We start from the raw sequence: 14,898 nt of genomic DNA on the forward strand, positions 1-14,898 counted from the left end.
CTTTAAAACATCAAGTGTACACTGACTATAAAATCAAGAATTTTCTGTATGAGGACAGATGTACATCAAAAACTAACACTATAAAAGATCCTTTTTCCTGAGTAAAATGCTAACTTTATTTTATATCAGATTAAGCTTCCATCAATTTTTAAAACATAAAATACAGTCTTTTCCACATCAAATAAGTCTGGAATGTTTACCTTCACATCAAAAATACAAAAAAGGTCCAAGTAAAAGTTCAAGATTAATTAAAAATCTCAAATAAGTGGCCAAAATTTTAAATCAGTAGATAGCTCTTCAATTTTAAGGACCCCTCAGTAAACTTCAGTTTGCAACAATAAAATAAAATACTACAACAAAATAAAATACTATTTATTGAAATATGAAAAATATTTCCAGGATATTCTCCAATTTGGAAAATGAAAAGTGTAACCCATGGTAAGAAAGGTATGCTGAACAGAGAAACAAAAAATATAACCAAACTTTATAGGAATCAAGGCAACACCATGGACTTACAAAAACTTCCTAAATCAGGAGCATATCCTGTATTATCATGTGTAAAAAAACTGTCATTAAAACAAGGTTAGTTTTTATTAGTTGCATTATTTAAAAATGAGGAAATTTTGGACTATTTTCTCTAAAAGGACCAGAAAATTGTCACTGAAATAGTATTTCTTGAGACAATGGGCAAAGTTCCCATTTATGGGAAATATGTTTGTTTGTTTTTTCACACAGTGAAACAAGAAAATTTTATTAAATGAGAAATCTTTTTCTCTAATCTCCTTAAATACCTCAATAATGCAATACTTGGGAAATGTAATTTTTCAACCTCAAAAATTTTATTATGAAAAAGGTCATTATTAAACAAACACACAAATCTTATTGCTTGGCACCAGATTCTTCAAAAATTTAAAGAACTGTTTAAGCCACCACACTGCTGTTATATCCTATTTCAAACTTTTTACATAGTGCTCCTTTTCTTTTCTAAAGATAGACCTTTCAATCTAATGACAAAATAGATGGAATCTTGCAAGGAACAAGTCACAGTTCACTTCAAACCAAAAGAAATGATTAATCTTCTGTTTCTGTCCAAATTATATTAAGATCTTTATAAAAATTAACTAAGATTTATCTGCGGCCCATGAAGGACCCACAGAACGTTGTCTTATGGCACTCTGTGGAAAGTCTTTATTTGTTCCTTCTTTATGTTCAGCATCCTCTTCTGAAACATCTTCTTCATCAGCCTCGTGTTCCTCCTCCACTTTTTTCAAAGGTTGAGAAGATTCTGTTAATAATTTTTCTGAAAGATAAAGACCACAAAATATTTTTTGTTGATGTATTAGATTTGCATTAGTATAAAGTCAAGACATGATTTCTTACGCCCATAAACTGCTTTGGCATTTATTTATCAATCCAAAAGGAAAAAGCTGTCTTCAAGACTAAGAGATACCATAAAAATAAAAGTTGGTTTACAAGATCCATTTTACTTTCCAAATTCATTATGATTACCTATTTATGAATTGAAATTAACATATCAGAATTAATGCTGTGAAAATGGACGTTGTAAAAAATATACTGCATTAAATACAATTATATAATTTGCCACTAAGTCTTTTAATAAGTATACTAAACCAAATTTCCACATTACCCTTGATTCAGTTCCCAAGTGAATAGCATTTACAGTTGAAGGTTATATTCCTATCCATGTTTTTTTTCCAAGTAGTTTCATAAATGTGCTTCCTCTACTCCACATACACTTTTATTAAGGTATAATTACAAACAACAGAATGTACAAATCTCAAGTGCATAGCTCCATGAATTTTCAACTATGTACACATAGACTTTTTTTTTCTTAAGACCTGTTGCTAGTTAACGTAACCTTAGACCACACCAGGTTAAACTGAGATACAGAGCACAGAACTGGGCCAATGAGCTTTGCTCTCTTCAGAGACGCTAGACTGCCCCTCTTTGCAGGCAATCCAGAATGGAGGGGGAACAACTCAGCAGCTTTAGGAATAAACTACCATGTAGTGAACAATGTGTTCTTTGGTCTGCCTGACACCCCTCTTTCTGTTTGGTTAGTAGCCTCTTCCCTGCACCACATCCCATGTGGGCGTGGTGAGCACTACAGTTTACAGCAGTGGTTCTCTACCAGGGGTGATTTATGTGGTAATGTCTGGGGAATTTTTGATTGTCACAACTGTGAGGTGGTGCTGCTGGCAACCAATGAGATAATGCTGAACACCCAACGACATACAAAAGGCAGTCCATCATAACTAAAAATTATGCAGCCCAAAAGGTTAATAGTGTCAAGGCTGAGAAACCCTGGTTTACAGTGACTGTTCTAAAAAGTGAACTGTTTACTTAAGTGGAGTACACCAGAATTCTTCCAATGCTGATGGCTGTGGGGAGTGATGTATTTCCTTCTCACTCTGCAATTGTGAGCTATCATTTTTATGCTAAGGACTGAAGACAGACAAAAATGGAGCAAATAAAGGCAAGGAGAAGCCCTGCCTGGTGTAACTCAGTGGATTGACCACGGGCCTGCGAACCAAAAGATCGCGGTTCGATTCCCAGTCTGGGCACATGCCTGGGTTGCAGGCCAGTCCCCAGCAGGGGATGCACAAAAGCAACCATACGTTGATGTTTCTCTCCCTCTCTCCTTCCCTTCCCCTCTAAAGATAAATAAATAATTTTTTTTAAAAAAGGCAAGGAGAACTTGAGCAATTCAGAAACATAACATCCTAATATGTGAGCCCCAGGAACCAATCAACTCTACCCTCAGATTTCCTTGCTACATAAACCAATAAATTCCTATTCTGCTTAAAACTAGACTGAGGTGAGTCCTTCCCCAAGCAACTCAAAATCTAAGCCAAACACACACACTAGAAAACAATTCAAATCATTAAGCCCATTACTAAAAGGGGTGATTTTACAAAGTATGGATCACTATCTATCACTTGTGTCACAGATAACTTAAGAGACACATTTGTTTGGCTGAGGTTTTTGAAATGAAATAAAATATACATTCACCAACTTTTAAACTGTCTGTTAAGTAATCTGTGCTCACATCTTTCTTCCTACAGAGCAGAGGCCCTCGGTGAATAAAATGTTTCCCTTCCCAATACATGTCCTTTTTATACCATCAATGAAATTACCTACAAAATGAAAAAAAAAAACCTATCAGCTATTCGATGAACAAAGTAAACAGTAAATGCAGTCTCCACTGACTTCATTTAAGAAGTTCTGACCTCAATAAATCCTAAGTCATGAAAGGAAGCATATGGGAAGGCCAGGCCAAGAGCCTAATTTAGGTTCTACCCTAAGCTCTGTCATTTCTGTGTGACCTTGGAAAACGGTTAATCTCTCTGTGCCTTAGTTTACTCAACCACAAAATTGGAAGAATGATGCTTTTATGCAGTACACTTTAGAGGGCTGCTGAAAAACAAATGGGATGACAAAAAGTGAAAGTTCTTTATGAACAGCAAACACGAGGGCTTCCATAACAATGTAATTTTCAAGACTGAAAATAAATGATTGCTTATCAGGACAGACAGCAGTGAATACTTCTAATTATATAAACTCATAGCACAGTGTCAATCCTAAATCAACTATAGGAATTGCTTTTCCCAATTTCCTACCAGAAGAACTCAAGACATGGCTGACTAAAAAGAAAAATCTTCAAACACACTATAGCAATGAATGACTTCCAAAGCAGAATATATTTAACTTTTTTGTACTCAAGTATATTCAAATGGGTCTACAAATACCACAAAATTTTCAAATAAACCGATATCAATGTTATTAAATATCTGCAAATTATATACAATATTAAAATTCTCCACATTATAAAATAAATATGTTCCAAAATCCATGGAGCTGTTATTCTTACATGAAATATACATTCCCCTCCTCCTTCCGATATAAGCCACCCTCCATATTTAGAAACCTAAGCTGGAAGGGAAGGATTAAGAAGTACAAATTTCCAGTTATAAAAGACAGTCACAGGAATGTAAAGTACAGGATAGGAAATACAGTCAATAATATTGTAATAACTATGTATGGTGTCAGATGGACACTAGACTTACTAGAGTGATCACTTTGTAAGGCAGGAATTTTCAACCGGTGTATGCAAGAATTTTTAAAAGATGCAGTACCTGACTCGTCAGGGGCACTGACTTCTTGTCCCTTAGACTGTCCAATTAAAAAAATGGTAACAGCCAACACAAAAAGAGCCATCCAGTGCAAATGATTCAAAATTATACCTATCTTTATTTTCAGATAGGCAAAAAAATTTATTTTGGGGGGGTGCCACAGAATTTTAGTAATTTATGTGTGCCATGAAATAACAAGGTTGAAAACTGCAGTCATAGGGTATATTAATGTCTAACCACTAAGCTGTACACTTGAAACTAAAATACATCAACTATAATCAAAAAATAAATTAAAAAAATTAATAAAGAAGTAATGATAGAACCTAAAATAAAATAAAAATATACTTACTGGAAGGGTATGGCTGAGGTCGGCGCCTTTTTGAAGGACAAAGACAATCTGCCACAAATATCATACACTGCAAAAATGAACATAAGAATGCCAAATGTATAATACATTATAAAGCTAGTGCAACTATATAAAATTACCAAGTTTTAAAACATTTTTCTTCCTAGTACTCCGAAAATAAAGTACTTACGAGTCCTAGTAATAGTCCTGAAAGCAGAGTTGCTAAAGCAAAAACTGTGTATGATCCCCATACTGGTAATCCGAGGTCCTCAACAAAATAGTTATGGCAAGTCTAAAATCAAAAGAAAAAATTCCCTAAAAACCTGGTCATTTGAAAAAAGTAATACTGTCAAAAATGTTTAGAATAGAAATAAAATTTAAGCTCATACCCTGATCCACATAGATAGCTGAAAAAGAGCTGACATACTACTCATCCTAAAATGAAAGAAAGATGGTTGAAAAACTGAATAAAATATACAGCTTTAAAGTGGAATATGTGTGTGTATAGCTATAGCTTCTATTTTTCACTCTATAGTCTCAGTGGACCAGATTTTATTGATGGTGTTAATCAAGATTAGTCATACAGCATTAATTTCAAGACTTTAATGAGACTTGTTAATGAAAATTAAGTTTCTGAATTGTTCCCATTATGTGATGTCCTCGTACATAAACAGAGTAATTTTTTTCCTTTTCCCCTACAGCTTTGACATTAACCTTTCATCTGATGACTTCTCCAATGTACTCTGCTAAGAGATTACAAGTTCTATGGAACCAGTTAAAGTCAGGCATACTGTAAAGCAACTGGCTTCAAATAAGCACAGAATCCCTTCACAAGCAGAGCCTTAAGGAAGAACTAGGTACACATATTGAACAGATCCTCCCACCATAGAATTACCCCCCTTTCACACTAAAATTGAACTTACAATAGCTTCAGTTTGATATAGTTTAATGATATATAAAATTGCATAGGAAACAAATGCTAAGTCATCATATAAGTAAAAATAATTATTTTCATATAATTAAATCCAAGCAGTTTGGATAGATAGTTAAAGGGCATGTTCCAAATATAAGACAGGTTTGTTTGTTCCCAACTGTTTTCCCTCTATTACCACCAACATATAAACCAATTCACATGCAAGCCAAAGTTCCTAGATGCAGGACAACCTAATCCAACTATCCATCATTAGAGGAGTCAATCTGCTGAGCTGACACTTGGAGTGCCCCTTATTCAGTTCACCAATCAAAAAGGTACAGACTGCTGCCCTGAGGACTCAGCAGAGACTCAGAAGCAAACTCCTTCTTCTACCAGAAGGCTAAGATTCACCTATGAGATTTCAAAAAACAAAAATCAGTTACATTTTCAGTCCAACAGAGAAAGGTACTTTAATCACGTTGCTTTTGTTTAAAATGAAAAATGGGAAGAGGAACAAGGAATTGAAACATAAAGCATCCCTACAGTCTGAAGTAATTAGATTCCATCACGAATACTTAGTGCCTCCATTAGGTTGACATGGTGGTACAGTGGAGAAATTTTGATAGAAAAGTACATATCGATTCAAATTTTCACGGCAGAAGTGTAAGGGGAAGGTGGAAAAGATAAATTCTATTTCAAAATAATGCTTAGAGCCAATCTTCTCCCTACTCCCAGAATCCAGAGCATATTTCTCTTTCACCACTGGTATCCCAAGTACCCAATATTCCAACAGCAAGTGTGGTGAAGAGATAGGAGAGACAGCTTAGCCACGCCAAGTCAAGTCCATGGTGACCTTAGCAAAACTCAATACTCCTGAAAGTCTCTTGAATGCCCATGAGGTACTGCACCCCAAACAGCTAGCAGGAAATATGCATGCTATCTCCAATCCTTACTGTTCCATAGTAAGCTACTGCCCTCTAGTTATATGTGAAGCTCAGTGGTTAGTCAGGCCAAAGGAATATTAGGGTCATTGTTCATCCCATCTATTCAAACAAAAAGTTATCAGACTGGTAGAAATTCAATCACACTAAATAAAGAACTAAAATCTAAAGATAGCACAAGTAGATACATGTTTGCAGCTTCTCATTCAAATATGAAGCTCAAATGACAGCTTTCCCATTTCTTCATAGTTAGGAACATCATTTAGCTTCTGATGATACAAATGACCTTATCCTCAGAGTTAACACATTCCTGGAAAGAATTTCAAGTTAATGCTATAAAATGTCTCCTAGCTTAACAAGGATCAAAGTATTTGTTTAACCTAGAAGAGTCAAATCAAAAATAATCACATAATAAATCTGAATATACTTTAAGAGCCCAAGAATGCTTTATTTACACAAAACATAATTACCTGCTCCAATTAAAACAGAAATACATAAGAAAAAAAGCCCTCATACTTACAGAATAGAACCCGGACCAAACCATGATGAAACAGGTTCAATACTCTTCCACTCTTTGTCACTTACAAAGTTTATGAAGTCCTTCTTAGTCCTTGGGCCCTGATAACGCCTAAATTCACCATCTTTACAACTAAAAAGGTAAGAATAAGTATTATCCAGCACCAAATAAACTTTGTATTTGTTTTGCTATTTCTTTAATCTTATTTTAAAATTAATCTTAATACTCAAAATCATTAGCAAAGCACAAGTAGCAAATTACATTATCAATTAACAATATCTCAGCCCCAAATTTAATCAATGAGGTTATATTTTTTACAAAATCATAAGCCTAAGACTATCACTGTTACTCTTCCAAATAATAAAACCAGGAAACAAAGTAAGTCATTATATGTCAATTATATCTCAGTGAAACAGGGGTACAGGAGGACAGACTGACAGACACAAAGGAGATAACTAACTCTCGGAAAATAACTTTTAAGCCTTATGTGATTCTACTTTACAGTCTGCTGTGCATTCTTCCTGATATCCACCTAGCCCTTCCCATTCCCAGTGTATGGAGTTGTGCTGTAGGATGCTAAGTGCTCTCCCTGCTCCCACATCTTCACCATTCCCAAACTACCTTAAATAATACTGTAGTCTAACACTACTTAATTAACACTTCCATTTTTAACAGTTAAATGTAACAACTTTCAATAGTTCCCTACTATAGGGTTAAAGGATCCTTTATCCATACAGAGCCGAAGAGCACAAGAAAGCCAAAATACAATTTGTGGGGAGAACAAATGGCATTTGAGCTGTTTTTGAGGGGCAGGTAGGATTTCAGAAGTCAGAAGTTAAGAGAATGGGCATGATAAACAACATGATTAAAAGAAAATGGGCAGGAAATTCCAGATAAGTTCAGGGGGTGTTGAGAAGTACAAGGGAAAGGGGGAGTCTGACTACAGCCACTTAAGAGATACTGTTAAGAGATACTGTAGAGAAAAGTACTGATTGAAAAGGAAAAGAAGCACTTACGGAGACAGAGAATAGACATTTAAATAGATACAAAGGGAGCATGAGAGAATAAAACAGGTGTAAGGAACTATTTAGACACAAAAAATAAAAAAGAAGAAAAAGAGAAACAGACACACAAAGAACTGCCAACTTGTTGTTTGCATAACTTTTAATGAGAGCTCAATGAATACCTCCTGGCATTCAACCCACCAGCCAGATGGGCATTAAGATAAAGGGTAGGTACAGATTTGAGATTTTCTATCTCCACTTAGAAGATAAAGTCAAACTAAAAGACCTGATATTGAAGACTATACAATCCTGTTCATTTTCACTTAACACCCAACCATTTCACCTACCACTGTCCCAAGGTTGAATTACAGCACTTTCTTAGCTAATTTTTTAACATACCATGTTCCTATTTATGACTATTTATGAGATGCCCTCAAGATGTAATGCTTACTCTGTACTTTTGAAATCTACCTCCAAGGTTGTGTTGAAACCCCATAATCTCCACAAACCACTCCACTCCAGCGCAGGTTTTCCCTTACCAATTTTCCTATAGGACTAACCACAACTCTGGGCTTAAAAACTTTTACTATGCTGAAGAATAGCAAATCATTTCATGTGAACATCACCTTTGAAAACAATTACAAATCTTTGAAATCAGGGGCTGTTTCATACATCATTCATCTATGTAAAGGCACCAGGACAGTGCTAGTAGTTAATAAACCTTCTAATACACTTAATGAATATAATGCTCCTTAAACATAATCCAGGGCAGAGGCCTCTATTCTGATTATATTATGATGCATCCTTCTTCATAACCACCAAATCTTCAAATACTTACTGATAAATAGTAGGAAGAGCAGTTATGATAAATCGCCCACTCAGTCCTACAAATGATAAAGATTACAAATAAAGACAAGAAAGAACACAGAGCAGGTTTTATATGGGCCAATCACTTACTACTTAAAAGTTGATTCTGATTTAAATACTAATAAGGAAAAATATTAAATTACACCAAGAATAGTTGAGTTCTTTTTCTTTCTTAAAAGATTTTATTTATTTTTAGAGAGAGGGGAAGAAAGGGAGAAAGAGGGGGAGAGAAACATCAATGTGTGGTTGCTTCTTGGGGGCCTGCAACCCAGCCATGTGCCCTGAGTGGGAAGCAAACTGGCGATGTTTTAGTTCACAGGCCTGCATGCAATCCACTGAGCTATACCAGCCAGGTTAAGAGTTTTGTTAACATAAAAAATAAAAAACCTAATTATCTACTTAAAACAACTTTTTAAAAAACTACTACACATAATCTCAATTAAAAAGTGAATTTATATATAAACACTTGATCAATTATACTGCACCAACAGCTGTCTAAATTATAAAGGTCTAAAATCAAATCAAATTACACTTGACATTCAGAAAACAAAGGCTGAGTTTAAGATGTTAGAAATGGAACACATCATGAATCATAAGCTGGGCAATAATAATAGGAGCTAACGTGACTACAAGTGTTCAATATTAGCTATTATTACTATTTGGAATCGGGCAAAGTCAAGAACCCAGGTTATATTGTGAGCAAGAACAGGTAAGATGAGATTGGACTAAAAAAGGAGCATGCCTGAGGGCAGAATCTGCCACTTGGCCAGAGGGTCAAGTCAGGAGTGCACTTGACCCCACCCACAACCATGCAGGCTTTGTAATTAAAAGCCAAGGTCCTCAAATCACAGGTATTAAATTTGGAACCCAATTACATAGATTCATACTACTTGTCAAGGAATATGACCTTGACTCTGCAAAGAACCTCAATGGCATGCTCTTTATCCTGAAGCTTAATACGGATGCAAATGGTTGCTCTGGCCAGTATCTGCCTGGACCACAGTGTTCTAGGACTTCCTACACACTAGTCTGGGGCCTGGGATACAAAGCAAAAAAGATCAGAGGCAGTTATATGGGGAAGAATGAGGGGAGAGTGAGATCTCCAAGATCCCTTAGAGCAACACATAAAAGGAATGAGCTGCATACATTCCTTGAAACCAAGGAATCTGCTTTTTGAAGTCACTGCACACTGAGCCCCCAGCAGGGAGGTGGTAAGTTGGCTTAATTAACTGCAGACAGTTATGTTTTCAAAACCTAGTGAAAGGTAAAAACCATGCAATGTGGAAAAGAGGATAAACTTAACCCAATATGCAAACAAACAAAGCCATCCACAGACTTAAAGTACCTGGCTGCTCTGTAACATCTACTTTTGCAACATGAACCTCAAGATCTTCTCCCCATTCAGCAAAACTTTCCCATTCTGGCTGAAGATTCTGACAAGCAGGACACCATGGTGCATAACTGAGAAATATAGTTAAAATGAAAAAGTCAGACACTCAAATACAACCATACTGGAATAAAAATCCTAAAATGCATAATTGTGAAGAACATTTTATATTAAAAAAAACCCCAAGATAATGGAGTGGTTAATTTCATGAAAATAAAAAAGTTTTAAATGTGAACCTAATACTCTGGCAATTAAGATCTATGAGTTGATGATGCTAATCACATAAAAGTTAAGTCTCAGAATAAGTTAAGATACAAGGACGTTTTCACACATAAAGCAGCTCTTTAAAAAACAAAAAAACCCTTTGTATTTCTCTATGAAAATTTGGCCCCCAGAAAGCTCAAAGCTCCATTTGGAGTTCACCGGTTTTAATAATTTTAAACTGCAGGAGTCTCAAACGCAAGGTGCCAGTATAAGAAAAATAGGAAGCACCCAGGGCTGTGGGGAACAAGGAGAGTTGCACCCCATCTTGAGCAGGAAAGGACTGCTCAGGATGACTGCCACAAGGGGCTGCTGGCCCAGTATGGCAAGCTATTCTTATGTAAAAGAAACCAAAAAATCTGCATTTTCATTTTTTAAAAAATGTTCCCTCAAAACATAAGTCATGGACACAAACTCCAGACAGGTCAAACAAAATTCTTTTGGCCAGCCTTTGGTCAGCCTGTTTTTAAGACCTCAGGTTTACAAATCTATAGCCAAGCACATTATAATTTTAGTTACTACTCAAGCATTCAGCATTTTCCAAGGCCCTGATTTTCCCCTCAGGTTTGACTTTGCCACTTTATTGCGTATTATCTTATAATTTGCCTCAGTTTAATGGAACAGAAAGAATAAAGCCTCTACCTCTTAAATACAAAAGTGGTTTCTGTACTCCATTATATATAATACTTGACTTGTTTTGTGAAAAACGAGACTCCTAAAAATAATAGGCATTGTGGAACAAGACTAGTACCATACATAAAAGCCAAAGTTCCTAATAATAAATAGTATTAAAATGAAAATATCTCTGTAATAAAACTTTTGATGAGAATGAATTTAATGTAGGTAACAGACTTGTTATAACTAGCATTTAGGACTACTAACTAGATCCCTTTACCAAGTTCCTTTTGTTTTTTGAGTGCTTTTTAAAGATTCAGCCTCAAAAATCAGTAAGGTATGGAGGAAAAAAAAGTACCATCATATATTCTAATTTCACAGATGCTCTAATTCGGATCACCTGTACTTAACTCTTGAATATTTATATAGTTTGATCAAATTGAGTTTTAAAAAATCTCCTTGAGTAATACTTGACTGTATTTCACATATAAATTCATAATCACTGTTGCTTAACACATTATTTATGAAACAGTATTTTATGGGCACAATCTAAAACAAGTTCTCATGACAATAAAAACTAAATGCTATCACTTGTTATATATCATTTCCCCTGCAACTTTCAGTGATGCCTAAAAATGCACTTCATTGAGTCACAGATTATATGCACACCATACACATTTTCCCTTATCTTATGCTCCATATTTCTTTTTTTGATTTTAAGTCCCACTCAAGACTTAACAGATTTGGCCTTCTGGGTTTTCCCTTAATAATGTCCACTTTCACCTGCCTCCTAAACTGGCAACCTGAAAATACTGGAACCTTGTTAAAGAAGATTGTGTACTAACAGCTATCAATGCATGTCTACTCTGTTAAGCTGTAGAGCAGGGCTGTCAAACTCATTTTCACCCGGGACCACATCAGCCTTGCAGTTGCCTTCAACAAAGGGCAGAGATAATTTTAGGGCTGTATTTCTGTCCTAAATAATTTTAAGACTGTATGACTACTCCTTAACTATTAAGGAATTGAAATCACATTCTGCCCTTTGAAGGCAACCAGGAGGCTGATGTGACCGCCGGTGAAAAGGAGTTTGACACCTCTGCTTTAGAAGCTGAAAAAAGCAGTATCTGGACAGGTTAATTAAGTCTTTAGGTATGTTTCTCATCTGTAAAATGTGGAAAATAATACCTTTCTTATAGAACTTTGAGATAATTAAATATAATAATGTATGTAAAGTGCTTAGCAGTATCTAGTACAGTTAACAGTCAACGGTGTTTCTTTTATAATACCACCAGCATTAATAACACTGCCCACCACTACCACCAATTTGCAAACTAAAGCAAAGGTAGATTACTTTCTACTGATGCAGAATGCACCTTATTATAATAGAACTACCGCAGAAACGATTTTCTTCAAACAGTTTACAATGACATTGACACATCTTTTAATGCGGTACCATTCAGAGAGCATTGAGTCACAACCCAGGACAATCAGTATTTTGCAAAAACACATAAGCAAAGAAAAAATGAAAAGCATAAAATGAGAAAAGCAATAAACGAAAAATGATAAAGGGAATTAAGATTTTAAAATAACCCAACTTGAATTTGCTTGACATTTATAATAAAAATATACCTAATCCATAAAATAAAATTTAAAATGAAGAGTCCCTAATTCCAACACTATAGAATGGGCTACTATTTAAGGATATTTGGACAAAAGAAGAGAGGTTCCGCTCAAATTCCTCTCTTGTAAAATATGGTAAAAATAATCGAGCCCGTTTGTGAAACATCATTCTAAAATAAATAACTGTATAGGAACGAGTCACCCCAACCACCCCACCCCCAAAACCATGAATTAAAGTTGAAAGAACCGGAACGCAATCTCGTAGGCACACTACAGCCTTAAACACGAAACCAGAGTGCACAGTTTTAGAAGAAACTTAATGTTCCTTGGTGAAAACGAGGAGTGGGAAGGACCGAGCCGGCGGCCGGACCGAAGAGCAGTTTGGAGATATGGAAGCAGCGGGGGCACGAGCTCCGCAGTCCGCAGTGGCAGTCCCCAGGAACTTGGGCCTCGGAGGAGGGTCAGGGGAGAGATGAAGTTTGGCGTCCAGACTCGGACCTAGGACCCCAGCTAGCCCGGCCCACCGAGGGGACCCAAGACAATCACCCCTCGCTCACAATTCTATCATCCACTCTCCTTCCAGCAACTCTCTCCAGTTCTCGTCCGTGACGACACGCACGTCGCTCCGCCGTCCGTGGGTCCAGGGAGCCCCGCAAAGCAACAGCACCAGCACTGCCACGGGAACTACAACACTCCCGGGGGTCGCCATGTCGGCCGCTGGCCCACCCCTCAGCAACAGCGGCGGTTCCCACCTCCGCGGACCAGCCCCTCACTTCCGCCCTGGCGGGACGATCTGCTCATGCGCAAGACCGCGCATCAGGACAGGCGCGTGCCCGTGCGCGCGCGCGCGTCTAGAAAATCCTGAATGCGCCTGTAGAGGTCTTGTTCCAGTACCCTGAGTATGGAGGGGAGCGCGACTATTCCTAGTGCGCATGACAGAAAAGCGGTCCCTTTTCCCAGCAAGTAGTGTGCCCGAGTATTACGGGAAGGAACTGAGAGAACTAGAATCGCGGTGTAGAAAGTGGGAGGGGCTTCGGAGAGGAAGGGTTTCAAAGTCTGCAACTGAATTTGGCGCCAAGTGATTGGCATTTTATACTTACTCTATCTAGGCGATTGGGAAGTTTACCGCAGTTTCCAGTTACATGCCCTTCCTAGGTTTCTTTCGTTTCCTTTGGAAAGTTTTGTAGTAAACCTAATGGATTTTTATATGAGTCACAATGTTGATTTACTTCTGGAGGATTATAGATTGGAAAGGTGCACAGGGGAACTTTATGTGGTACCCTTTATATTCTGCGCCTTGTTCTGAACAGTATTTTACAAGGGCGTACGCAAACGTAAAAAGCCATCGAGCTGTACATGTTAGGATTAGTGGACTTTATGCACTTTAGTATGTATGTTATCCCTCAATTTTTTAATGCAGTAATACAGAGATGCTAGGTCAGAAATCAAGATAGAACAAATGCAAATCAAAACGTGCGCTGTGTTTAGAAAGTATCAGTCAAATGAAAATAGTTGCCCTTACACGTTCTCACCTAACATTCTCTCCTAAATTCACTTCATTTGGCACTTCCGTACCTCTCCATAGAAAGGCCCTTTCAAGGATATTAGTGAGCTGCGTGTTAACAAAGCAAATTTTTTCTTCTCAGTATCCATTTTACTTGACTGCCAGCAGCAATTTACAGTCACCACGCCCTCTGTGAAATGCTTTATTGTCTTCCCTTCTGTGGTGCCTCACTTGTTTTTACACCTTCCTCACTAGCAGTTCCTTCTGAAACTTCTTGACTGGTCCTCCTCTACTTGACTTCCAGATATTGGCTTGTTGCAGGATGCTGTACTAGTGCCCCTTCTTCTCTTTATAATTAATTACTCTCTCCTTCAGGATAACCTCAGTCCTGGTTTAAAAGCCGCCAAAATATCTGTTGTTCCAGCCCTGACCCTTCTGGGAACATTAAACTCTTTCTTGGACATCCTTTGGGTTTCTAATGGGTATACATAACATGGCCAAAAAATAATAATATTCTTGATTTTCCCTCTTGTAGTTTTCCATTTCAGTTAAAAGTTCCAAATTCCATTTGGTTGCTCAAGACAAAAATTTATATTTTAATTCTTTGTTGCTCTCTCTCTTCACTTCCTCCTCATGTGCTCCATCAGTAAGTCCCATAAACTCTACCTCCCAAACATATCCTGAATATGACCACTTATTTCCTTTCCCACAGCCAACACCCTAATGCATGGATCTATTGTCTCTGCCAGGACTACAATTATAGATTCCT

At 37.0% G+C, this 14,898-nt stretch overlaps 1 protein-coding gene, 1 non-coding gene and 1 pseudogene across 2 annotated transcripts; 1 reads left to right on the plus strand and 2 right to left on the minus strand.

Annotated features, from left to right (window-relative positions):
* Positions 1–817: 817 nt before the first annotated feature.
* TMX1 (thioredoxin related transmembrane protein 1) lies at positions 818–13,435 on the minus strand. The gene is made up of 8 exons (XM_037155726.2): positions 13,183–13,435; positions 10,088–10,203; positions 8,714–8,759; positions 6,875–7,003; positions 4,890–4,935; positions 4,691–4,792; positions 4,504–4,570; positions 818–1,300 (listed from the first exon to the last, which is right to left on the minus strand). Exons 1-8 carry the CDS (start codon positions 13,332–13,334, stop codon positions 1,122–1,124), a joined length of 837 nt encoding a protein of 278 aa, XP_037011621.2. The 5' UTR covers positions 13,335–13,435; the 3' UTR covers positions 818–1,121.
* Positions 9,837–9,977, minus strand: LOC119057149 (small nucleolar RNA SNORA70). Its single transcript, XR_005084015.1, has one exon. It is a non-coding gene; the product is annotated as a small nucleolar RNA SNORA70 (small nucleolar RNA).
* LOC119057022 (cleavage and polyadenylation specificity factor subunit 7-like) overlaps positions 13,333–14,898 on the plus strand; it is a 48,962-nt pseudogene continuing 47,396 nt past the window's right edge.

This window comes from Artibeus jamaicensis, unplaced genomic scaffold (assembly GCF_021234435.1).
Source record: "Artibeus jamaicensis isolate MK-2021 breed Jamaican fruit bat unplaced genomic scaffold, CSHL_Jam_final contig_548, whole genome shotgun sequence".
Taxonomy (NCBI): domain Eukaryota; kingdom Metazoa; phylum Chordata; class Mammalia; order Chiroptera; family Phyllostomidae; genus Artibeus; species Artibeus jamaicensis.

Bases quoted from the DNA above. Each gene is read 5' to 3' on its own strand.
- TMX1 (XM_037155726.2), bottom strand. From the start codon at position 13,334: ATGGCGACCCCCGGGAGTGTTGTAGTTCCCGTGGCAGTGCTGGTGCTG. The intron at 7,004-8,713 runs GTAAGTATTTGA...TTACCTTTTTAG, and splicing joins GCTCTTCCTACTATTTATCA to TTGTAAAGATGGTGAATTTA. The intron at 4,936-6,874 runs GTAAGTATGAGG...CTTTCATTTTAG, and splicing joins TTTGGTCCGGGTTCTATTCT to GATGAGTAGTATGTCAGCTC.